Source organism: Primulina eburnea, chromosome 6 (genome assembly GCF_022965805.1).
Source record: "Primulina eburnea isolate SZY01 chromosome 6, ASM2296580v1, whole genome shotgun sequence".
NCBI lineage: Eukaryota > Viridiplantae > Streptophyta > Magnoliopsida > Lamiales > Gesneriaceae > Primulina > Primulina eburnea.
The window spans coordinates 36961558-36988153 of NC_133106.1; the positions used below are offsets into that span (position 1 = coordinate 36961558).

The 26596-nt window shown below is 33.6% G+C and overlaps 4 protein-coding genes across 7 annotated transcripts; 2 read left to right on the plus strand and 2 right to left on the minus strand.

The window, feature by feature from the left end:
- Positions 1–5618: 5618 nt before the first annotated feature.
- LOC140834949 (uncharacterized) lies at positions 5619–10147 on the plus strand. Of its 3 annotated transcripts, none has more exons than XM_073200168.1 (7): positions 5619–5958; positions 6782–7870; positions 7990–8136; positions 8817–8900; positions 9104–9226; positions 9456–9530; positions 9812–10147. In XM_073200168.1, exons 2-7 carry the CDS (start codon positions 7729–7731, stop codon positions 9913–9915), a joined length of 675 nt encoding a protein of 224 aa, XP_073056269.1. In that variant the 5' UTR covers positions 5619–5958; positions 6782–7728; the 3' UTR covers positions 9916–10147. The 3 variants fall into 3 exon arrangements, with proteins under 3 accessions (XP_073056269.1, XP_073056268.1, XP_073056266.1); XM_073200167.1 differs by lacking the exon at positions 5619–5958 and adding an exon at positions 6380–6719; XM_073200165.1 differs by lacking the exon at positions 5619–5958 and having other exon boundaries at positions 6380–7870.
- Positions 10148–10232: 85 nt separating this feature from the next.
- On the minus strand, positions 10233–14031 carry LOC140834948 (plastidic ATP/ADP-transporter-like). The gene is made up of 5 exons (XM_073200164.1): positions 13042–14031; positions 11991–12245; positions 11578–11721; positions 11141–11488; positions 10233–10729 (listed from the first exon to the last, which is right to left on the minus strand). The coding sequence occupies exons 1-5, from the start codon at positions 13813–13815 to the stop codon at positions 10379–10381; spliced, it is 1872 nt and encodes a 623-aa protein (XP_073056265.1). The 5' UTR covers positions 13816–14031; the 3' UTR covers positions 10233–10378.
- A 4276-nt stretch (positions 14032–18307) lies between these two features.
- LOC140834951 (uncharacterized) lies at positions 18308–22374 on the plus strand. The gene is made up of 9 exons (XM_073200169.1): positions 18308–18502; positions 18929–19108; positions 20032–20111; positions 20703–20762; positions 20974–21207; positions 21284–21346; positions 21572–21640; positions 21863–21908; positions 22115–22374. Exons 1-9 carry the CDS (start codon positions 18493–18495, stop codon positions 22171–22173), a joined length of 801 nt encoding a protein of 266 aa, XP_073056270.1. The 5' UTR covers positions 18308–18492; the 3' UTR covers positions 22174–22374.
- A 1042-nt stretch (positions 22375–23416) lies between these two features.
- On the minus strand, positions 23417–25670 carry LOC140834952 (protein RESISTANCE TO PHYTOPHTHORA 1, chloroplastic). Of its 2 annotated transcripts, none has more exons than XM_073200170.1 (6): positions 25515–25670; positions 25318–25387; positions 24391–24563; positions 23999–24209; positions 23738–23907; positions 23417–23657 (listed from the first exon to the last, which is right to left on the minus strand). In XM_073200170.1, the coding sequence occupies exons 1-6, from the start codon at positions 25581–25583 to the stop codon at positions 23631–23633; spliced, it is 720 nt and encodes a 239-aa protein (XP_073056271.1). In that variant the 5' UTR covers positions 25584–25670; the 3' UTR covers positions 23417–23630. The 2 variants fall into 2 exon arrangements, with proteins under 2 accessions (XP_073056271.1, XP_073056272.1); XM_073200171.1 differs by having other exon boundaries at positions 23999–24205; positions 24387–24563.
- Between the last annotated feature and the right edge of the window lie 926 nt (positions 25671–26596).

Genomic DNA, 26596 nt, shown 5'->3' on the forward strand with positions numbered 1-26596 from the left:
TCTATAAATCAATATTTAAATTTTTTACGACATTATTATATTATCTAATCAATTTTTTTACTTAGATTGATAGAAGGCATTTTAATTTGAGTTTTTATGTTCTTGTTTATATTATTTTTGTAATATTATTTGTTATGAAAATAATAGGTGAACTACAAAAATTGGTAGGTCTAAGAGTCCTCATGTAAACGACAAATATGGATAAATTATTAAAATATATAATATCCAGTAGATTTTTGGCATGCGATTTTGTTCTAATCCAATGATTATGCATGATTATAAATTTTCATTATATTACAAGTTAACGCATGTTTTGTTGTTGCTACATATATTTTGTCAATAGTCTAATATTTTTCTATGGTTTAAGAAAAATTGTGTGACTTTGTATTATATTTTTACAGCTGCTTTTCTAAATGGTTTTATTATGATTTCAAGACACCATTTTTCATTTGTGTTTTTTAAAGAAGTGGAATGAATATCTATAAAACGATGACATTAATAAGACGTCTTCTCTTTATTTAAAAAAACATTGGAAAATTTATACAAATTGTAAATAATATGGGTTAATATTTAATTTGAGAGTGATTTATGCTTTTTATTGTTCGTATATACTTCAATTTCTTTGTTATTGTACTAAATAAATTATTTTTAAACTTTGAGTTATCATTTTTTTCCTTATCGAGATTGTTTGTGTTATGATTTTTTTATTCGTTTTGGTTAGTATTGTTGGCGGTAATTGATTTTTCTGATATTATATGATGTGTCTTGTTGTTTATATAAAAATAAGTATGAGAGTACACCAATCAAACCACGTATTTTGGGTCTTCTGTTCTATGAAGAGAATAATAAATGGTTTCTGTGAATTATATAATTTCTTGGTTTTTCATATATATAGTCTATGAAATGCGTCAAATTTTGAACAAAAAAGTTTCGACAAATATAGGATGAAAAAAAAGACATGTTAAATAAAAAAATATGTTGTGTGTTACTATGTTGGGTGCGATAATTGTCCCTGTTTGGTAGAGCGGTCGAACCGTGATGCTTGAGCTGTCGTGCCGTTTAACAGATTTGAGTTACACAATTACTACTAGCTATAGTTTTTGGTAAAGCGACAAACGCTCAGTCTTAAAATTGGTATCAGAGCCAAGGTCACGGGTTCGATTCTCATTTATTGCAATGAGTGCAATTATAGGAGGAAGATTGTTGGGTGCAATAATTGTCCCTACTTGGTTGAGCGGCCGAACCGTGGTACTTGAGCTGTTGCGCGGTTTAAAAGATTTGAGTTGCACCATTACTACTAGCTATAACTTTTGGTAAAACGGCAAGTGCTCAGTCCTACATACTATGTCCTAATTTCTGTATGATATAATTCAAGCACATTTTTTTATATATATTTGAAATTAGGTCCAACTAAGTAACATGAAACATATACATATATATTAAATCATATTTAAAGCAAAATTTTAAGATCGAGAATTATTCAGATTTAAATTTCAACGAAGCACAATGAAGAAGAAATTGAAGAATTGTATGTGTACATTAAGTGTTATATAATGATTATGTTGCTACTTCATGGTTGTGCGACATATAAATGTCAATATTTCTCAATAAAATAGTTTTTCAAAAAGAAAAATATTATTCATTCAGAAAAAAAATACATGAAAAACAAATTGTACATAATTTTCATTTTATTTATAATGATATGAGAAGTGAGAACAATTCTAAAGCTTTGTTGACACAATATAATAGATGAATTCTGTGCATTTTATTGAGACATCGAGCCAGTTTCACTTTATTTCCTCCAATATTATCTCAATATATTTCGAGGTGATACAAGATTGTTTTTGTCTCTTTTTTTAGTCAAAGTGTCTAACCAGCTAATTTATAACATATATGATGTAGCATAGAAAACTCCTTGTCAAATAAATTCACTTAGCCAAATATTGAAATTCAAATAAAATTCTACAATATTTCATCAAATTAATTTTGACTATCGTAAAATGCTCATGAAATCTAAATGGTTATATTATTAGATGAGATATTGAATAAAACAAATACTTTGACATATATTAGAATGATATCTCATATGCATATTTTAATTACATTATTCGTATCTATTCTCAAGATTTTTAAAATACAATAAATAATTTTGTATGTCGTTCTACAAGATAAAATATTATAAAACAAAATATAAACTCGCTAGAAGAAAATTTGTTTTGTTTCAATGAATAATATAATATTATGTTCTAAACGCAACAAATGAGATTGAAACTATATCATCCTCATGACATGATGCACGCAATCATTATTGCAAAGCTTCCAAAAAATGACGATCAAAGATGATTTTCTTGAATTTTGTCAAATTAAATGAGGACACAATTCTAAGATATAGTCATTTGAAGAGATTTCAAGTAATTTTTCTCACAGTGATTTAGAAATAATTGTTGAAAATTTATTAATCTTATAGCTATAGACGATCAGATATTTGCTGAGCATACCAAAATAGTTATATGCATATTATAACAAACTACGACAAAGACAGGGGCGGATCCACTGTAGGGCCGGAGGGGGCCACGGCCCCCCTGAATTTTTTTAATTTTTTTTTTTACTATGTAAGATATATTTTATTATTTAGTACATATATTATTTAACCCATCAAAATTTTAAGTATCTATAAATAGTCTAATGGTTAAAGACTTTCGAGGTTTACATATATGGTCCATGTTTAATTCTTTTTATACGCTGTTTTTTGACATTGTTCTGCAATTTTTTTTTTGAAAACCTAAATAACGGGCTTTTACAAAGTCCCAACTTAAAACCTTTATAGTTTGTTAATACAAACACAATCAAGAAAGCCATTTGAAATAATAATCTTTTGCAAAACATCTGCTATATTGTCGACTGACGAGTGAAATATTGTGGGACGCGAGTTCGGAGACACATCAGAAGGAAAGACAAGGATTCTTGGAATTTTTTCTACGTTCAAGAATTGAGGTAGACCGGGCCCCCCAAACATATCATTTTGGATCCGCCCCTGGACAAAGAGTTGTCAAAATCAACCAAGAAGCATATTGGAAAGTGTGTCAAGTGGATAAGATAATTTCTCTGATTCATATACCGTCTATGGTCAAGATTTTTTATTTTTTATGGCTTAGTTTGTTTCATTTGATAAATGTTATTAACCATGTTTTAATTCATTTAAATATTATCAAAATTTTGTACATATATTTTCAGCAGTTTAGGTTTTTACGTGCAACGCACGTGCATTTTTCTAGTTTTATAAATATATATAAACAAATCATTTACCAATTGAGAAATCTCAGTAATAAAAGTCATATAAATAGTCTAATATTATTTGGTATAGTGACAAATTAAGATGAGACTCCAAGATTACGACATGCATGCATGTATATTGACGTTTATGATTGTTTGAAGTTGAGAATTTCAAAATCTATTTGGAAGTAAGGGATTGATTCTATCAACATGGACGATTATTTTGGTATATTGGTTTGGAGGCTGCATGTCTGTCTAATAGACCACCGTATGTCTTTTGCAGGCGATAATTTTGATCCACCAATATCAAATATTGTGGGATTGACTTTCTATTACATGTTTTAATTTTCTAATTAAGGAATGTCAATTTAAGTAACTTGAGTTCGAGTCTCTCCGTCACAAATCTCAATTTAAAATCTTTAAATTTTGTAAAATATTTTAAAAGTAAATGTTTTTAAATCAAAATGTTTTTACAGTTGTAAATGAGTTTGGACAACTATTTTTTGTTTAAAAATGTATAGGTAAAAATAATTAAAAAGATGCTTGAACAATTTTTCTATAAAAAATTTTAATTACATATTTAAAACAATCCAAATTTGGATGAATTTAATGGATAAGGGAGCCTAAAATAAATTATTCATGTTTTTCATATGAAAGCCATGTAATGTTGCCATAAAACTATTCGCTAGAAAGAAACCGCAGCCTTCGAACATATATATTGCACGAGGAAAAATACTTCGTGTCGGTAGAAAGAAACCGCAGCCTTCCTCAAGTTTAAAATCCTTTTATAATATAATAATTATTTTTAAAAACAATGATCGACGAATTTGACCCATCCACAAAATAGCAAAAACTTTCATGAGACTATATCATGAGTTGTAATTTATGAGAATGATCTCTTATTTAGGTCATCTATGAAAAAATAATACTTTTAAAAATAACTAAAAGTATTATTTTTTATTGTGAATATCGGTAGAGTTGACTTGTCTAACAGATAAATATTCGTGAGACCGTCTCACAAGAGACCTACTCCCAATAACAAAGAATATGTCTCTTGTGAGACGGTCTCACGAATCTTTATCTGTGAGACGGGTCATCCCTATCGATATTCACAATAAAAAATAATATTTTTAACATAAAAAGTAATACTTTTTCATGGATGACTCAAATAAGATATCAGTCTCACAAAATACAACTCGTGAAACCGTCTCACACCATTTTTGTCAATAACAAAATCGTCGAAGAAATATATTCTCTCCCTCTTTTTTTTGGTAAATACAATTACAACCATACACATATCTATATTTTATATAATATATTTTTAAACTTGAACACCTCGTGCTAACTAATTAGACAAAAACTTGTGTGAGACGGTCTCACATGTCGTATTTGTGAGACCGATCGCTTATTTGAGTAATCCATGAAAAAATATTACTTTTTATGCTAAGAGTATTACTTTTTACTGTGAATATCCGTAGGATTGACCTGTCTCACGGTGGTCTCACATGAGACACATTCAACTAATTTTAGTATATCAATATGATACTAAATTTTCTTTACAGATTGAGGTACTTTTTTTTATCCTTGGTCAATAATTTTTTTTAAAGAACATAACATCTTCAAATGTATTTGATGTCATTTTCTTACAAATATAGTTGACCATATTTTACAAATTTTCTCTCATAGTTTACCCTTCATAATATTTTTTAGTAAACTCACGTGAGTTTATTAGTACTTTTTGTATATATCTCTATTTTGTTCGAATTTTTCTCCTATTTATCTAAAAATTCAAAATAACTTAGTAAATATTATCTAATTACTAATCTATAAGCATCGTATCTTAAAATGGCATATATTTTTTACAAAAAAATTAATATACGGACAACTAGTACTGTATTAAGGTTACTTTTTATAGTGAATATGAGTAGAATTGACCCATCTCACAGATTAATATCCGTGAGACGGTCTCACATGAAACTCACTCTTGTATTAAATAGCCCAACCTCGCGATAAACACTTTGTTTTGGATTCTTCAAATACGCATCTAACAATATATTTTATTTTATTTTTTTGTTTATACTGTTGTTTTGACAAATTTCTTTATCATTAATCAATATCACTAAATTTTTTATTATTCGAGAATTGATTTGAGACCGTTGGATCTCGTCTTAGTGCATAATCTCAACCACGGATTTCCTTGATTTGTTTGGTCAGGTTGTAAAAACATAATATTATTTTCCTTTTTTTTAATTTGGCTGTTTATTAATCTTTTTAATAAAAAAGAAAGAAATTGAAGAAAAGGTAAATTGACGCAAGTCCAAGGACTTTAATTGGAATTTAAATTTCCTTCCTTCTCAAAATTCATGCCGATCATGCGACAGTTAAACGTCGTCGTCTTCTTCGATATCAACGACTTCCAAGTTCAACTCCCCCGTTTCGAATTGACGAAGGGCCTACATTTCCATTCCTCTTTCCCTTTTTTTTTAAATTTCCCCTTTAGTTTAAATTTAAATCCTTACAGCACACGTCGGAATTCTGACGGGTTTGTTCGTGTGACCTGTAAATGGCGGGCGCCACGCCGGAGGGGTTGCAAGATCACTTGAAGCTTGCTAGAGAGTATGCGGTGGAAGGACTCTTCGATACTTCCATTGTATTCTTTGATGGCGCCATTGCTCAGATTAACAAGTACTTTTCTGTATCTATCAAGGACAACCGTATCTTTAATTCATGTTATTAACTTTTAATCTATTCAAAAAACACGTGGTCTACAAACCACATAATTATTATATTAATACTTTCTCATTATTAATACACACTCATATTTATTTAATATCAACATTATTATCTATGAATATCACTATCCACTTGTTCATTTATTCAATTTTTTAATTCGATATTAATTATTTTGTTTAAAAAATTACAATAAATATTGTTTAAAATAAATAGTATTATTATTTTAAAAATAAATTTATTTTAATATTGATTAAAATATTATTAAAAAAATAAAAAAAAGTCTGACTCTTTGCTATCATTCTTTAAATTTATAAATTGTAATTATTTAATTTTTTTATGCTTGTGTTGAAAGGGTGGGAGAATATAATGGGAGAATATAAGGAAACCAAAGAGCAAGATCATACTATTTTTGCAGCTCTTAGAGAGGTTTCTGCTTCTTTGTGTGTAATAAAAGATTGGAGAAGAAAAAGATGTGGCATCGTATCAAACTTTTAGTAAAAACACTTCAGTACAAGGCATTATTATACATAGTATTTGAGAGGAAAACGACATTTGCTAACTATGAATAAAATGCTTGCCACTTCGCTAATTTATTAGGCTATTGAAGCTAGGCCAAATGTTTTACATCAACCATGTGATGTTCAGGATTTTCATGCAAAGCGACTCTTTCAAGTTTCACCCTCGATTGAACCATTGTTTTCAAACAATACAAGGTTGGTGTAAGAATTTGTATATTAATCCATTTCAACTTTGATGCATTTGTCTGCTTGACCAGGTTGCTGCAGATGTGGGCATCGATGAAGTGGCTCGTAAGACCGAAGGATACAGTGGAGACGATCTTACAAATGTTTGCCGAGATGCGTCTTTAAATGGCATGAGGCGCAAGATAGCAGGAAAGACTCGTGATGAGATCAAGAACGTGTCTAAGGACGAGATATCAAAGGATCCTGTTGCGATGTTCGACTTCTTAGAAGCCATAGCTAAGGTCCAACCCAGCGTTTCAGCAGCTGATATTGAAAAGCACGAGAAATGGTTTTCTGAATTTGGATCTGCGTAGCATGATCCACTCTAGCTACGATAACTATTGTGTTCCCTCTCTCAGCGGATTCGGGATATCTCATTCCTGGTTTTGTTAGTTGTTTCCTCTCTGTTAATTTCTTTTTCGGAGATGGAAGTCGATGGTATATTTATTTCTATCGTAAAAGCTTTTAGACAAACTGTATAATATAAAAAAAAAAATTGTCTTAATATCAAAGAAAAACTTATATAACTAAATTTGTAATACACATATATACCCACGTAAAATAAGTATACCCAGACGGCTAGTTGCTGTTAGGATGCATCAAATGGTTTCACAAGGCGATGCATTCGAAATTGAATGTCACCAAGAAAGTTGATTCTGTCGATGTTGCATGTACCCTTGGCTAGCTTTCTCCGCCTCTTAAGCATTTAAAATAATTAACTATTTCTCATCAATAACATCGTTGGCATTTTAAAATTTTGTGTATTTGTAGTCTGTGATAATTTTGGGATTATCAACTTTGCGTAAACCGAAAAAGGTTGGCTACAATTAAAATTTCAATGTACCATATCTGACTGTGTTATTTTCTTTTAGACGGCCAAAATGTAATTGATGTTCAATTTATAATAATAATAATAATAATAATAATCTTTCTTCGGCTACCTGCTCGAGGAGGAAGCCTGTCTGTCTATACATATTCCATGAGTTTTTACATAGCTCTGTTCTTCAGGTCTCTTGAAAGCCAAAAGATTATGGGAAGCAACAACTTGAACTTTGCTCCCATTCTTTTCCTCGTCCCTTTCTATTTCTTCATTCTCCTTCACACCTCCGTGTATGGCCAGGGTAATCACACCTACCATCGATTCAACTCACGAGTTCATAAAAATATCAATCACAAGAACTCCATTCGGTCCCTTTTTTTTTGCATAGCTAATGAAATGTTATTTGTTTTATGAATGCAGATGATGTATGTAAAAAAATAGATTGCGTGAGAGGAACATGCGTTGGCAACAAAAGCGCATTGCTAGGATTCGAATGTATTTGCTACCCCGGCTGGAAGCAGATTACATTAAGCGACTTCACCTTTCCACCTTGTGTCATCCCAGATTGTGAGTCCTTATTTTTCATCTGATCTTTGTAAGACTAAAGAAAAAGAAACGTGACTTGAATAACTGAAACGCAAAAAGTACTAAACAACTAGAACTTATACACACAAGATGATGATAGACGCTAGGAAACACAAAAATTGTTAAATAAAAGAACATTTGAATTTTATGTATCTATTTTTTAAAAGTGCTCAAGTCTTGCATTCATGAATATCATATTATTGGCTTACTCCATGTTTCATCTGGAGTAGGTGCAGCAGACATAGTTCTCTTAGATAATGTGGATCCCACATGATTTCATGTGTGAACCACTCCCAACAAGGAGATCCAAGGGCTATGATGCACTTGGAGTTCAACATATATAGTGTAAGCCATACTTATTATATATAATAAAACTTAAATAAGTTAATTTGTTTCTAACATGCTTTTTTTTTCAGTTTTTAGAGTACAATTGGATATTTTTTAAATTTTATAAGACGGTGTATTATTTTGTGAATTGGAAACGTACTTAAACCAAAGTATATAGTACGTGAAATTTATTTTTTTTAAAAAAATTGGGATTTAAGCTTGATTGTACTCTCACCAATTTAAAGTAATTATATAATTTTTCCCCGTTTTATAAGACAAAAGGTTACATGATTTCACGAATAGATGTTAATATATATGCGTGTGTCTACTTGCAGGCAAATTGGATTTTCATTGCGGTAGTAGCACTCCGGCACCACCACCCCCGCCGCCGCCGCCGTCGTCATTCAATATTCTCGATCGTAATTCTTATGGATTCATATTTTATTAGTCACGGCTTAGAGTTATTAAAAAAAATCAGACACACATGTTATATAAATTGAATGAACGGAAAATATGATTAAAAATTATATTACTGATTTTAAAATTGCAGAGAGTTTTTTTTAACAAAGATCAAATTTATAAAGAGATTTATGAAATTATTAACGTATATGTTTTTCCTCAGCCTGTAATATTGCGTGGTGTGGCGATGGAACTTGCCAACCAGATGGAATCAGCCATTCTTGCCGATGTTTCGAAGGGTCCGCAAATTTATTGAACATGACAGTCCTACCTTGTTTCAAGAAATGTAAGAATCCTAAATCATTTCATTTTCGACTTGTCTTTGATTGATTTATGTAGAATAAAAGTATAGGGTGAATAATTAGGTAATATATAATCTACTTAGAGCATGCAAGTCCCTTATTTTTACAATCCGTCGTCGCTACTTTTCTGGTGTACACTTGATAAATTCTCGAGCAAACGCAGTAACCTGCAAACTTAGTTTATATATAATATTACTATTATTATCTTTGTAGGTGGCATAGGAGCAGATTGCAGTGGAGTTGATCTTGATCCGCATTCAGCGTCGACTCCACCACCACCATCAAATGGTATTTCATGTTCTCTATTCTATTTTGTATATTCAATACGTGTGTATCTATATATACATAAAACAATCGATAATTTCTCAACTCTTAGGAATATCTATTTTTAACCTAACTAAAAAAATATATATTCATAAATTTGTGTTACGGTCCCTCCTTGTTTGGGAGATGTTTATGTCACTAAACGGTGATGACATCGTTGTCATGATTATGATTATTATCACCATTATTATGTTTAATTAATCTCGCGCCGATAAATTAAAAAATTTTGGTTTTTTTTATTATAGGATCGAAAACCACCTCCAGATGCTCGGGGCCATTTTGTGTCCTGAATTTCGGTTTGATATCCACAATCATCTTGGTATCGACCTTCATCGGCCATACTATCTAATCTAACTTGATTTGGCCGATTAGTTCTAGCTAGCAGCACGCAATTTCAGTGGTTCAAATATTCGAATTTGATTAATGGTTTCAAGTTATTGCCTTAATAAAGGAGATTCAATTGTGTGACATCATATCTACTGATTTAAGAATCAGATTTTAAATAAAGAACATCGAGTAGTTTTGTGGACATGTATATAATGCACTGAATTATTTCGAGAAAATTATTATCTTTAGGATATTTCCACAATACTATAATCCAATAATTCAAGTTTATTTTTATATGTCAATCCATGATTTTACAACATAAAATTATTATCTTTAGGATATTCCTGTCACTTGAGTCAAAATCTTACAACATAAAATTTCAAGAAACTTTGGGAAAATAAATTCTAAAATACTATAATTCCACATAGGAGACCAATTCCCCTAATCCCTTTCCATCCTATCATTCAATAACCCCAACAATATCATCACACATTTCGAGGAGACGAGGGTTCGGATGATGCACTGGCAGTGTCACTTGAACTGCTAATGAGAGACACGCCGCTGCCTTCGTTTGAAGATGACACAACAGGGATCTTAACAGCAGCTCGTTCCATCTCTTTTTCCAGCTCCTCTTCTTGTCTGAGTGTCGTGAACTGACCATCCAAAGATTTGGCTGCTCCCAACCATGCAAGGACGATTACGAGAAGTATGCCTCCAAGGTAGGGAGTTGAGTTTGCTAGCGAACCGAAGGTTAAAATCATAAACTGTTGAATCAAAGCCCCGCCAGATTTCCCCAAAGGATTGCACACAACGTCGATTGCTGCCTTCCCTTTTACCTGATGAAATAAATTGTTCTGAGTTAGTATCATGAGAAAGAGAGAAAAGACAGCAAAGCAATTAAGTAATATAACAAGAGTCTATGAAATTAAGGGCCGAGCCATTTTCTAGTATAAAGAACTAATATGAATTAAAACATTACACCCGGAAACCCATTTCTAGAATTTCACCAGCATGCCTACTTATGCAACTATGCAAGAGAGGATGCCTGGCAACATTTATTTTAAGCTTCTTGTGTACTTGAAAATGATGATCCAATTCAAATATTTTGAACCATATAACTGCTTAACATTTCAATTGTCATGCCACATGGGTAAAAACACGTAGCAGTAAGTATGATTGTTGTCCAATATATTTGCAACGAAATCATACAGAATTAGTGGGAAATATAGGCAGCCTAAGATTCGAACCTTGGTGTCCTCATCTAGAGGAATGTAAGCCATTTCCTTGCACGGATCGAACAAGCTGTACTTTGCGCTCTTGCTGAAAATGTTTTGCATGGCTCCTACGTACACAGCAGCTAAAAGTGGAGTCAACCCAAATTTGGCAAGAGCTGGAGCAAGAGGGTCGCCACACAAGATCAGTGAGAAAAAACCAACTCCCGATAAAAGTAAGACAGTTGGTGTAATCTTTGCTGCTACTCCCCAGCCGTATTTATTAAAGATCCATTGGCTCAATAACATCATTGTAAAAGTAGTTATCCCAGTGGCGGTTGAGAAGTCTCCCATAAAGGATGAATATTCATTTGGTGTCGGGAACTGAGAAATTCCAAGAATCCAATATAAAATAAACAAGTAAATAATGATAAAGTAGGGGCAAAAGACGATGGCCTTGTTCAAAGGTTCACCTGAGCTTTGAGCTTTGATTTCCAGGTAACCTCGACAAGGTTGATGCTAATACCGTATGCCACGACTAAAGTCGCAAGATCTCTTATATATCTTGATGATACCAAGAACTTTAAGCTCTCCATTGTTCCCATCTTTGGCTTCTCCTGCAAGGGAAAATATAATTTTAAATCTTTCACTACATGTAAATGACATCTGAACTAACTCAAAATCTTAAGAAAATTCCCACACTAGTGTCCAAGAGGAACTGCTGCTTAGAAGTTTGAAGGAGTAAAAAAATATCGTGAATGAATATCACACTGATGGTCGAAGGGTTGGTGTCCATTTCATGACAAGTGAACCCTATGTGAATGTAAACAGAAAATAGCAGCTCATATTATGTTCTTTAAAGATTTAGTAAATAATTATTAATTACCTTCTTCTTCTGACTACGGATGGGAAAAGCGACATTACGATTCACCCACCAATAAAGGGAACAAATTGCGAGCCCCATTAGTACAACGATACTCATCATTCCCTTCAGAGAGATGGCCCAACCATCAACCCCGGGACCAAGGCTTTGTCTCATTTGTGAGAAATATTTCACGGTTCGACCGGAGAAAATAAGGGCAACATTTGCTCCTAGTCCAAATAGAGGATAGAATCTCTTGGCCTCGTCGACAGTGGTAATCTGAAGATAAGAAATACAATGACGGTTAAATGATGCCATATTTATCTTGTAAACTACACAACAAAGATAAAAATACGAGATTGGAATCAGAAAATATATTAATAATTCCCCTTCGAATCTTGAGATGATTTCCTTCTTGTGCAGACCTTTAAAACAACAATAAGGATGTGTTTAACAGAAAAAATAAGAATTCACCAAAAAGACATTGATTTTAGAAATTTTGGAAGGAAAGAGAATGAAACTACCCTCCATGATAACCTGTAAACTTATTTCAGTATCAAGCAAATGACTGAATACATTAAACCGCAAAACACTAGCCAACCCACGTTATTTGCAATTCCTAAAATAAGGCTTAGATCAGACCAAATAAAAATAAATAAAAATAAAACTGGTGCCACTTTAGAACCAAAATAAGAAAGCAACTGCAAATAATCCATTTCAAAAGTACTTCATCCATTCATACAGTTGGACGAAACCACTCTACAACTATGAAGCAATGACAAAATAATCAACTGTCAAAAAATAACCCTCAGGGACAATACCACACACCTTCAAAAATTTCCAAAGTATTGAGATAACACTTAAGTAAACTTTTGCCACACAAACACCCAAAAAAAAAAACTCAACAGACAGATCACTGGAAATTTTTCGATCATTTCTATCAAGCAAAAGGTGGGATCTTTAATCAATAAAGGAAATCCTGACATTGATAGTCCATAAAATATCATATAGTATATTCAGAAATTAGGTTACACAGCGCCAATAAAAATAACTATCCCTGAGGTGAACCCATTACCTGATTAGCTAATCCCCAAAACAGAACCGAGACAACGACACTTCCCCACAGCTCAGCCATAACATAAAACAAGCAGAAACTCCATATCCTCATGATTGCAAGCGGCCCAAGAAACCTTGGACCCAAAGTATTCAGAAGCTTATCAGCAAGAGCTGTGGGATGGAAATACTGACTAAGAGGATACAACACAAATCCGAATGCCCCAAAAAAGGCAATGAATGGAAGAATCACCGTATAAAAAAGAGCCTCTTTTGACAACACATTAGCTAATTTAGTGTACAAAATCATGAACCCAATAGCGAGAGGCAAATTCACCCATGTTTTGAGGAAAGGTATGATTTCTGCACTAGAACCTTTGGCAGTCACCACCAAAACATCTTTAGTATCCCTGAGAATTGTGTAATTAAATAAAATACAGAAAAACATCAAGCCAAGTGGTATAATTTTCTTGAGGGTAGCAAGCTCGACACCCATAAACTTGGGTGGTTCTTTCTCTCCATACAAAGACTGCCCATCTGCTGAAGCTGCAGCAGCCTCAGCCCTGGGTAAATTCCTCGACTTTTGACCAATTAACAGAGGTTTGGTCACATATCCTTGGAATTTGGAAGATCCATTTGCCGATAACGATGAAGGGGGAAGTGTTGTTGGTTTAAGTAAAGGGTTTGTGGGGTTGAATCTATACCTTAAGCACTGTGATGGTGGTGGTAAAAAAGCTCTGATTCTGGGATTTGAAGGCAAAGAAAGAAGCCCTTTTGATTGTAAAACAGCTTGCATTTCTCCGCACGTTTCCTCTTTCTCTCAACTCTGTTCTTGTTTCTACACAAAGCTCCTAATAGAAACTCGAAAAGATGCCACTTTTATGAACTGAATATGAGAGTAAGAGGGATGCGGAGATGTTGATAAGGTTGGAGTATAGGCCGAGGAAGATGGTTTCTCTCCTTTTTCTTTCAAGGGTTTGGTGCAGATATACAAAAAAAATTATCTTTTTATACACCTAGCGGCCACCAACCAGCAAAGAAAAAAAAACTTTTTATAAATCCAGCGGCCAGCAACCAGCAAAAGAATTTTAAACCGATGTCTAATTAGACCAGAATACAAATTAAAAAATAATGATATCATTATGTCGGTGACTGCAGAGAGAAGGATTTATTGATTCCAAACAGGGTTTAAGTTTTTTGAGAAAAGGTCCCATCCTTCAATATCATGATTGGGTCGACCAGGCCATATCATACTTAAAGAAAAAACTTTATTAAATAAAAGAATACGGAGAGAAAGAAAAGAAAAACTCGAATGAAGATGACACTGAAGAGAGTATCTTCCAAGAATCAAACCCAATTTGGAAGAGAATCGCCAATCATGTGAAGAAAAAGGGACAATGGAGTTACCCAGATCACAAATATTCATTTAGATATTTATTTTCTCACTATATTTGGTTGTCGAATGTTGAACTTTATATTCTTTATTTGAAATTTTACGTCACCCTTATGTTTCCGCTTCAACAATCAAAAGACCATATCAGAAGATTTGGCAAATAGCATTTTAAAATCACGTGTTGTACGCAAATGTTCCTTACTTTTAAAAATAGATATGAAATTACGAATAATTACTAGATATTTCTCACTGTTTTCTCATATCAATTCACCGTAGACTAGTGAATACCTGCAACTAAGGCACTACCTCGTTATTAATCACAGCAATAGATTTTGATTTGTTGGTATTGCTGACTGTTTAATTGCAACCAATCAAAATATGAATTAAAGTTAAACTTAATGATATCGGCGAGAACTCGGGTCATCCGACTCAAGCATGAGAATAGAAATGGAAGCAAGGTCAGCCCAAAACTAGACCCAAGAGTCTTGGGGTGGGAGTTAGCCCTGATAATGTCAGTATCACAAGCTTACTTCAATCGCATAGCTACTCGGAAAACCCATATGGGTAAAGAAATAGTACAGAATATCAGTCCAAACTTACACTACCCGTAGGTAGTTTATCAGATCGTTATAGGTTCACACAAGCTCGGATATGTATACGAGATCGGGCAATGTAAGATAACTAAGTCAAAATAATTGTGGACCTTGTCCACCAAAAATCCAAGGATCTTTCTCATCTCATGTGAATATCATAACATAGGTAACATTCTCACACCGTGACCACTACTCGAGCATATCGGGATGATCAACTATCTCAACACCATATGAATACCCCCAACAGAGATAAAATCAAGGGGGAGAAAGTCGTGATCATTGGCACTTGCTATATCGATAATTTTCAAATTACATACTATTATTGTACCGAAAATTTCGATAAATTCGGTATTTTTGATACAGTGACCTCATTTTACCGAAAATTCGATATTTTTTTCTCATCTCTGATTTGAATGCAAATAATTATTGATAATTTAATTTATTAATGATAACATATGATCATTGAAGCAAAGAAAAATGAAATATAATGAAAATAGGCTACGTTGGAGTCCAAAAAGAGAAGGCTGGTCCCATGCATTTTTTTGGTTCTTCATGTAAACTATTCAAATGTCGTAATTGGCAGCCATTGCCCTCTAATATTTTTGCACTTTCTTTTGGAAAAATGGAAATCTCATTTTGCACTATAGACTCGAATTGATCGTGGACCCTTTCGGATAAATTACATAAATCACCTCTATAATAAATACGAAATGTTGGAATCTTCAATATTTTCAAAACCATTAATCCTCTAATTAGATTTTTAGGTCAAATCATTAAGTCGAGCTTGGATTTGCTTAATTATTCTTTGAGTTCCATTATTATTAAATACTAGTCACGCACACAATATAATTATATGAATATTATGTATTGTATATGTGTTGTTCTTAAAGTTATTGATTTGATTATAATAATAATAATAAATATGATATATTTATTAAAATTAATTTTAATAATTATAAAATATGAAAATTCATGCATATTTTATTGCATTAAATAAAGTTACAAATCTTAAATAACAAGTTTAAGAACAAATTAAATGCCTTAAATCTAAAACATGTGAGAAATTTTGGGATTATGAAAAATGATTCACCACATAATTGTTATTATCAGAGGTTCTTGCTTTATTAATAGTAAGTATAGACATCATATTAATCAAAGTTATGTTTTGATGGATGTATCGTGAATGACAGATTTTAATATAAAATTGAATTTAATTCGAATTTCAATAATATTTTGATAGATTTCAAATATATGCAAAATGACAAACTATTCCTCCCATCAAATCCATCAGATTACGACCTCAAAATATTTATAAATCAAGGAATTATCATCCAAATTCCAAATTTTTATCGGGAATTCATGACTTAAACGAGTTTGCACGATAATTACCTGATAGAAACAAATAGAAAGCGAGCGAGACGGTATCGGGGCCCGAAACTGACGGTGAAACATTGTCCACGTTTGAGGGCATCGCCTATCTATGAAAAAGAATCGGAGGTGGCGGGTACCACCCTGATGCATCATTTTTTGTTTTAATATTCAGTAGCAGATCATTTTATATATCATGGTAAATCATAAATATTAGTGTATCGATGCCATCAAAAAATCACACTCAATAAAATGCATTGAATGACAGAGAATTTCGAATCAATTTCTTTAATAGAATCGAACCGAACCACCTAAAAATATATATGTGTATAAAAAACGTGAGATGAGTCTATGCAAAAGTAATGTCACTCTGACGCTGAGTCAGTATAAATATTTGGGAAAAAGTATTGAAATTGCATGTGAATAGTATACGAAAGATATATAAAAAACGTACCTTAATAAGAGTCACGAGCCTTTTATTTATAAGTGGAGAGTCTAGTTAATATGAATTTTTGTAATTGATGACAATTATATTTATATATCCACATGTTGTTTTGTAATATCTTTAAAATATAATTAGAAATGTGATAGAATTTGTATCCTATCATTGTTTATTATTATTATTATTTTAAAAAATACACAGAGACACGAAAAGCTTGTTGGTGCTATAAAAAAAATGTGTTAATTCTACATTATTAATTGCATAGTGATTATGCGTAAATTTATATATTCCTCTGTAAACAATTTGTGGGGAGGTCGACGGGAGTTTCTGCTCAGTTCTCAAGATTTTCCCAACAGAACATATCATCAATTTTTTTAACATTAGCTTATCATCAATTATTCTATCTTGTCAAAAATTTGAGGTGTAATTTTCTATTTGATTAATCATGACTATAATTTTATATAGTTTGATTTTTACAAGGTGAAATCATCTCAATTTAATTCTACCTAAATTATTTCATCGTGTTCTTTCGATTTTTTTTATGACTTGAGGACTATTACAAAAACTGTCATCACTTAAAGGAAGGCCGATGACATCAAGTCTTATCACTGCAGTAGAACATAACCAACAAGTTCACGATATATTGGTAATTCGCAACCATTACCTTATTTTTTTTATTCTCCGTTGACATATTTTCGTAAACAACATTTTAATGCAATATGGTTATACATCTAAATCAATTTATTCTTTTGTTTCTCCATCATAGAGCTAGTGCTAGCACTAAGGAAGTACTGAGACGCAGAAGAGAATGAAGTCGGAAAAACAGTTAGATATGATTAAATACCAATTGAGGAATGAAATTGTCTAAGAGTAGTTGAGATCCAATTGTTGACTAGGCTCTGGTTACTATAAAACTGTCAGAATCTTGGAGACATGATATGTAGTACTAATTTATAAAAATATAATAGATATATAAAACTGCTCAAACTATATAAATTTTAAACTTATGAGTCATATATTAAATCTATGAGAGCGAGTGAGATAGAGGAGAATTAGGGGTATTACTACTATATCCGAGAACCAATTTGGTTTTACGTCAAGTAGGTTGGAGAAACGTCTAACATGATTTGGTTTGGTCATATGAAAAGAAGACCAAACACTAGTCTCGATCTAATATATTTTAGATTTACATATTAATGAAAAGAAGTAGAGAAGATGGTAAGTTATTGAAAACTTGGATAAAGATGATTAATGAAGATATCTTAGATCTTGGTTTAAGAAATGACACGTGAGAAAATTGCATAGTTTGGAGTACTATATCCACGTAGTAGACTACACAATTAGCGAAAATGTGCTATGACGAAGATGATCAATATAATTATATAAATTTTTCAAAGAAATTAATGTCATCAATTTTAACACAAATATATAATTTTTTTATATTTAATTTTAAAAAAAATTAAGAGGATTTTATGTTTGGAGGACAATAGATCGCCTATGTCGACCTCTGACAAACTTCTTACATGTTCGTTCGTGGAGAAATCGATAGGACTCTTTATTTATTTATTTCCCTTTACCTCTGTGGTCCGTCTTCTTCGTTAACATCGCTAAAAGCAAAGCTTCGGAAGACGATTCAGTTCATTTTGAAGCTCAGCTCCGCCGCCGCCGCTTGTTCACATGGCTTCATGTAAGTTCATCTCTCTCTACTTTACCCCTTAAAAGTGTCCGTCGCCTAACATTTTACTGTTCAAATAATTGTGCAGAGTGCGGTGTGCATCTATGACCTGTGTGCTCTGATTTATCGATCATGGGAATGTAAACCAGATGTTGTCTTTGTTCATGTATAATTCTGTAATGGGTTTCTTTTCCTTGATTTTGGGACTAGTACTTCCTCGGCCCTCGCTTTTGAGGAAGTTTTGATTTTATTTTATTTGATTGTACTGTCTCTGTAATGTGCATTCTTTGAAATTACCTTATTTGTGCTAATATGTTTTGAAAACCTTTTCCAAGGTAATAAGAAGGGTAGATGTCTAAAATTGCTCCATATTACTGCCCATCTGTTGCGTGTCTTGCTGAATGTGATGATGATCTTTCATGTTAATATTTGTGTCAGGCGGTTTGGGTGCTTCCGGCCTTAAGATTACAAACTTGGAATTGGGGTGTGTTAGACCCAAATTGGGCAAATTGCAGCCTTTGCATTGTTTAAATTCAAAATCTGTTGGATTTGATGGTTTGAGACTGTCAAACAGATCAAGGAATCAAGTAATCCGATGCTCGGCTTCTGGCACTGATGGTAAGTTCATTTGTTTGTATTCTTGGTTACAGTTCATATGACCAACTTTGTTGGACTTATATGAGTGAGGTTCTTTCTAAAACTATGGTTATATTAGTAAGTAAACAATGTTTATGCTTTGACCTTCAGATCGGTGTTATATGCTCTCTCGTATTTATTGGATTTTGACCATGGCCCCATTATGGTGTATTGGAAACATGGCAGACATTCAGACAATCTAGTTGTAGAGGGTTTAAAACGTGTGCCAATTTATTAAGAGGGACTAATTAATTGAATCATATCAATATTAATGTTATGTATAGTAAATAAACAATATTGTGCAGCAAAATAGCAAATTATTTGCTGCTCTCGGTGCTGTATGCTCGCTCTTGTATTTCTTGGATTCTCCACTATTAACTTGGTATATCGGAGACCTGCCAAACATCTAGGTGATGTAATTGTAGAGGATTTGAAACTCGTGCCAATTAATTAAGAGGAACTATTTCATTCGATGCAAATGGATGTTAAGGTCATTTCTAAGTAAAATTTATGTGTCTCGTTGTTATATTCTTGAAGTTGTATATTGGACTTTGTTCAAGGCCTGGATAAAGGGACATAGGCAATGTGATACATTAATGTTCAACCCAATGCATCTTGCCAGCAACTTCTATTCTCTTTACAAACTTGTACTTTACTTCCTGAAAATATTTGCACGTAATATAGTTCAATAGCAAGAAAAGAAAATAACAAAATAACAAAATAAAAAGGAAAAAGAAACTGGTGAAAGAAGTTCGGAGAAAGAGGTATGTATTTGAGGATGTTTTATTTGTCCTTACTGTAGGTGTGGAAATCTCGTAAAAATTGTAATTTCTATTTCAACCTCTTGCTATTATCTCGTCTTTTAAATTTTTTTTTCTCCATATTTATGTTTTGATGAATAACAGCTATTACAAATTTGGAAGATAATTCTGAAACAGCTAAATCATCTGACGAAGTAAGCCAACTCATTCCCAATTCACTCGAGGTGGGTTGTTATTTTCATGGCCAATGTCTTGTTCCCTTTCTATTCATTCTGATGTTATAGCTATCAATTTATTTCCTATTTTGTGGTATCATATTTTCATTGAAAAAAGATATTGATCTATTCAGATTTACAAGTTGAAGCTATATATAAAATGTTGGTACTGTGGTATTCTGTAACACAAATCTTGACTAGAAATTTTTAAATGAATAATTACGAATCGTTTATGCTGCCCACTTGTTTTACTTTTTTTGAAGAAGATGAAATAAATTTGCATATGAACTTGTACTGGTACTACTTTTTTTTTTATAGAGACTCCGCCAATGTGTTTCAAGCTCGGGGTTTAAGGACTCAGAAGCATCTACATTAACATAATTGTAATCTGCGATTTTTCAATGGATTACAAACATTTGGTTTGTTGGTTCATTTTCTCATCACTTTTGACACAGTAAAGATGCACTGCTGCTCTATTTGATTATCTAGTCTTAAGCACCAGATGCACTGAAACTTAAGTGCAAATGCATAGTTGGTGATAAATTTGATCTTTGCTGCTTGCAATGATAGAATCCTTACTAAAAATCTTAACTTTCGCAGGTAGAGTCCCTTTTGACAGTGTTATGTGACACCACTTCCATTGCTGAGTTTGAACTTAAAGTAAGCTATTTTTAAGCTTATGAATCTTTGGCTCACTCACCCTCTCCACCACAAAGTAAAAAAACAGTGTAACTGACTGAAATGGACAGTTCTTTTTCTTTGAAAACATAATTTCAACTTCAATATTACTATGACATACAAAACAAAATTCTGTTGATTCATTATCTCTTTGTCCTTCTCTCCTTGTATTCATCTTTTTTTTTATGATTAGCTCGGGGGATTTCAACTATATGTGACAAGAGACTTGGCTGGGCAAAGTGGTCCCCCGCATCCTCCTGTTTCTGCTCCAGTAACTGCGCACTCAGTTGTTGAGACACCTAATACAAATGGGTCGGCTTCATCATCATCTTTAGCCCTCTCCAAACCAGTGCCCTCCTTGTATGGTGTTCAAACTTTACTGGATAAAGCTGCAGATGAAGGCTTGGTGATACTTCAATCTCCGAGGGTGAGAATTTAAAGAAAATATCAGTAGTAATGTGTTATTTTCTTGAAATTTGTCATAAATTTTATACCTGACACAGGTTGGTTATTTTCGAAGATCGAGAACCATTAAAGGGAAGAAGGCTCCTCCATCTTGCAAGGAGGTATTGTTTGGTGTTATATTAAATGCTACATTGAGCTAATATTTCCCATGTATGTCATTATGAAACACATGTTGAATTTATAGCTAATTAGTGCATATTACGGGTGATGAACATCCACCCAATTTGGTAGATGTATCAATAAATGTAGTAGAAAATTCGGAGTGCTGTTTTCTTGGTCAGAGGTCATCAGTTATGAGTTTTACCAGTTATTTTTGCTTTTCACAGAAAGATATAGTGAAGGAAGGGCAGGTGCTCTGCTATATTGACCAACTAGGTGGCGAGATCCCTGTTGAGGTTCTCACTTGGCTTTGATCTCCATTGGCATTATGAATCTTTATTCAACTTTTCTTGTTTTGTTTACGATTAAACAAATTCTCTCACTTTCGCCTACCTCTGCCATTTCCATTTCGAGTTCATATTCACCTTTTCTTGCTGTAATTGTGAACAAAAATTCATGCGTTTCATGTAAGCTGTGAATACCTCACTTAATCCTTAATTTTCTTGAATCTTTTCCAGTCTGACATATCTGGGGAGGTTGTTAAGATTCTTAAAAAAGATGGAGGTATGACATTTTCTTCCATTGTGTTCTTCAACTTGCTGCTTTCTTGCTCCCCCCTCAGTTTAGAAAAAAAAAACCAAATTCCTTATATAATATTTCTAAAAATATACTTTTTTGTCCTTCAAAATATATCAAGTCCCTTTGAAAACTAGTTTATCGAGTATCGGTTGATAGTCTACTAAAAAAGTTGCGGTTCTTGAACTGGGCAGATCCTGTTGGATACGGCGATGCACTTATTGCTGTGCTTCCTTCATTTCCTGGAATATAGAAACTTCAGTAGATCATCGTCCCGTGTGACATTTAACCTTATTTTTTGTGGCAGCTTGTAATTTTTTATCTGAGTCGATTGCTTTCGAGTCGCAAAAATTTGCAGGAACACAAAAAAATCTTGTTCCTGAGAGATCAGACGGATCAAATGACATGATTTGTTGTATGCTTATGTTCAAACTTGCTAGACTTTTATTGTGAAGTTATCACTGCATTTTTCTGTGTTGAAGGGGGAGACAAAATAAAAATATACGTAGTCCATCGGATGACCAAATAAATATGTTTGTATTAATAGAAAGGGAGTATTTCTTTTATTCAACCACGTGTTTTTACATTTTTTCTTCCCTTCTTCCAAAAAATATACATCTTCCAATTTTCGTCATCCAAAAGGTTGAACGAATTTATCTAAAAGTTAAAATGTGCCCTTTCACCAACTCAAAGAACCATAATTTAGCCCCTTGAAGACTCTTATTTTTTGAAACTCCCCCTCAAAATTTTTAATTCTCACCTTTGGTTCTTGATTTATTAAATTGTATTATTTGTCCCTGATCTCTTTAACACAACTGAACTGATAAACAATCAAGAATGAGTGTTTCTCATGCGTCTATTCAGCATTTTCTTAGGGAGACATCGCTTGCCGCTCGCCACCCTTTGTGCACGCCCTCGTCCCGAGCTCGCCCTCGCATTGTTTGGAGGGAGGTTTTTGGTGAAGGGAAATGGGAATGGAATTGGATTGAAGGGTGTTCCCTGATTGGAGGAAAAAAAGTTCATAATTCACCCATTAAAGGATTGTTGCTACAACCAAACTTTGCTCGTTCTACTTTTTTGAGTCGCTGAAAACTATATGGACCTTTCTATCAGTGGTTGGTATTTCAAGGATGATTGTTGTTCAGAATGGCAAGAAAACCTTGAATTTGTGTTATTTGACTATTTCATCCACCTTCATCCATCTTTTGGTTTATGGTATTGCAGTGCGTGAAAAACAAGAATTTCTGATGTATAAAAATGAGATTGACCTTGGCCTTTAAAGCTCCGTGATGATCCTTCTTCTCCGCTTTTCTTCACGTTAAAAATGCATATCTTAATGAAAACAAAAAGTTACAGGCGTTGCTTCAAACTACAGGCTTTAAATGCTGGAAAGGACCTCAGACTATTTTATTGGTTGACCCAACTTGTTGCGTGAAACTCACTGATCCAATTTGTATACGTCCGGTCAAACTATAGTGCGTTGGATTCTTCATTCAAATAAAAAATAACCAAATTTCATTTATAATATTTTTCAAAAAAGTAATTTCCACCCAAAAATACATCAATATATGTCGCTAAACTACGTCCCTGGTCCTTCCATGCCTAACAACGTAGTCACGTACCAATGATTAGGAACAATGTTATGTATCCACACATTCTAATTGATGAAGAACATCTCTTTGGACTCACTCCAGCCATAGTAGATGATCTTCATTCTTTCTGTGAAAGCCATCCAAGCTGTAAAGCAAAAAATAAGGGTTCATTTTTTATGAGGACTCTGACAGGTACCGGTGCAAAACAAATGTGAGCTGAGTTACCTTCCATGCATACATGGCAAAAAAGGCAACTGTATCTGCAGACCAAACAACTGCAAATGATTTCAAGAAAAATGGGATCGCAACATTAAGTAATGGAATGAGGAGGAACAGATAGTTGAGGGCTTCTTTCTCATTCTTAGAGCAGTCGCGAGCACGAAGTGAAGGGATAGCTGAAAAGGTAAGTTTCGTTAAACCATAGACAAACCGATTAATTAATAACATCCTCAATGAAGTCCTATCGAGATACTAAAAAATGCTTACTGAACATCCATATGGACCACATGCCCATAAGTCTCCATATGTCTGGCTCAGTAGATGGAAATATGAGATTGAAAGAGAGCGCACCACCCAATAATAAAGAGGCATAACCTTGAACCTCAAAAACGGTGTATAAAACAGAGCCAGGTACAGCCGGGTTTTTAGTGGCAGTGGATGCTCTTGGTGCAAAGGTAGCAGCAGTCTTTTGGACTACCTGATAAAGCATAAAAAGTTAACTATAAAAAGAACGTAAAAAGCATGACATCAACCATATTTCACACATAATTTTCGAAGTTGAAGCCAATCAATCAGGAAAAATGACAAATAAAAAATCCCACTAAATAAGAATGAACTATGAACAAAACAAAAGTGGAAATGAAAGGAGAGATACTAGCCCTTTTCAAATTTTTGTCCAGTTCAGGACCCGGAGATGTTTCCCCACTTGAAACCTTGCTTGATTCTTTAGTTTCTTGATCTTGCACTTCAAGCTTGCTAAATCCCGCCGACTCTTGAATATATTCTTCTGACTTTGCATCCAGATCATTTGAACTCGCACGAATTTGAAATCCTTTGAGATAAAAACCGATTCTTGATTATAGGGCTTCAAGAAATTACAAAGTTATAGAGATATGTTGCACAAAGAACACTCCTTGTTTCTTTAACTTGACATTTTATAAGGAGAGAATAACCCATGAGTTGGAAGTGCAACCCATTAACATGGATGAATTACACTTTGAATCATCAAATTTTTATGTATTACAAAACTAGCGCAACTGCCACGACTAAATTTTTCTATATCATAACTTAGACCCTCCCATTAATGTGGTTTATTTCGTGTTCATAAGGGGAGGAAAAGCCTTCGAGATACTATTTACACGATTTGACATCAATTGCGTGTCCTCTTGCACAACTTTGCAATTGACGCAAATAACCTCGACGCACCAATAATGAAGAGTGTCAAGAGAATCTAAGAAGCATGAGAGTCACACAAGAGAGATAACAAAGATTTGAAAAATAAAGAAAAGGCATATAACCTTCGTTACTTGAAGAATGCAACAAAAGTACATTGTAAAACTGAAAAGGTGGTTATTCAAATACAATTAATTACATCATGTTCAAATTAATTAATTATACACATTTTTGTAACCGATGGAAAACAAAAGATTAAAACTTTAGGCTCAACTCTAGTGTTCTTTAATCGATTTTAATTATCGGCATCATAATACATCAACCAAAACTTTATCTGAATATCATTTCTGAAGGGCAACAACCTGACTGTTATACTGATCATGAAAGATAGCAAAATTGCAGTAAGCGCTCACCATGAGGGTTGGAGAGTGAGACGGTGGCGATAAGGTGGTGATGCGCCGGTGCTCCCACGATCTTGCATCTCTTGGGTTGAAATTTCAGAAATTCACGTCAATGGGCAGAGCTACACTACCATTCACACACAGTTACGAAAACACACACGCACGCATACTGAAGAGGATCAGTGGAGATGTAGAGGGATATAATTTACCTGTGCTAAGAAAGAAGTAGAAGCAGTAGTAGGTGGCGTGAGCATGGATGAGCTGAGAAGCTGCTGCATCTGTGACTGTGGGATGTATGGCTGGCACAGGTACACTTATCTCTATTTAGGTCTCTGTCCTGCTTTTTCTTTTTCTTCTCATTTTTGCTTATGTATGTGTGTGTATAAAATAATAATTTTTTGGGCGAAGTTTTCATCAATCCTAAAAAATGTTCTTCTTCTTCTTCTTATTATTATTATTATTATTATTATTATTATAGACTATAATTTAAAATATAATACTTTGAAGTAAACTAATACATCAGAATCAGACCAAATAAATCAATCAATTATGTACTTTATGTTTTCGAATTATTTCTCCAAGACTTCGAAACAAGCACATTTGCCCAAAACTTCTATAACAAATACCTCGATGGAAAATGTAATGTCCGAGAAATTATCACTGTTAATCAAGGCTTATTGAGTTATAAGTTAACGTGATTACGAAAGGGCCAACAGAGACACGATTTAAGATAATGTGCGGCCATTTAATTTGAATTTCAGAGTGTGTTGCCGAAGCAACACTGCACCCGCGCCCTTGCATGTACCGCACCCGCGGTGCATGGACAGAAACTTGGCCAGTTTTACCGAAGGGTGACCGCACCCGCGGTGTTAGCATTACCGCACCCGCGGTGCAGTACCGCACCCGCGGTCTCGACAGGTACCGCACCCGCGGTGCGACGTGTTGTGCGAAAATGAGGACACCTCATGACATGCATGCACGAGTATATATAGCAAGGGATCCTTCGAAATATTCAGTAGAAAATCAGAGAAAGAAGAGGAGAGATTTTGGGAAATCCTTACGCCTTCTGCGAACAATCCGTCCGTCTGATTTTGAATCCGACTTCGGTATTGAGTTCCTAGCAACGTAGGCTACAACTGGACGTAAGTTTCGCTACGTTTTGACATGCTTTGAAATTATGATATTGTCAGAATTGAATGGAACTCATATATGTTGTTCTTGACATATTAGACATCATAGAATCGAAGTCAGACTAAGAAACGGACTGATTATGGAATTGTGATGATTTTCG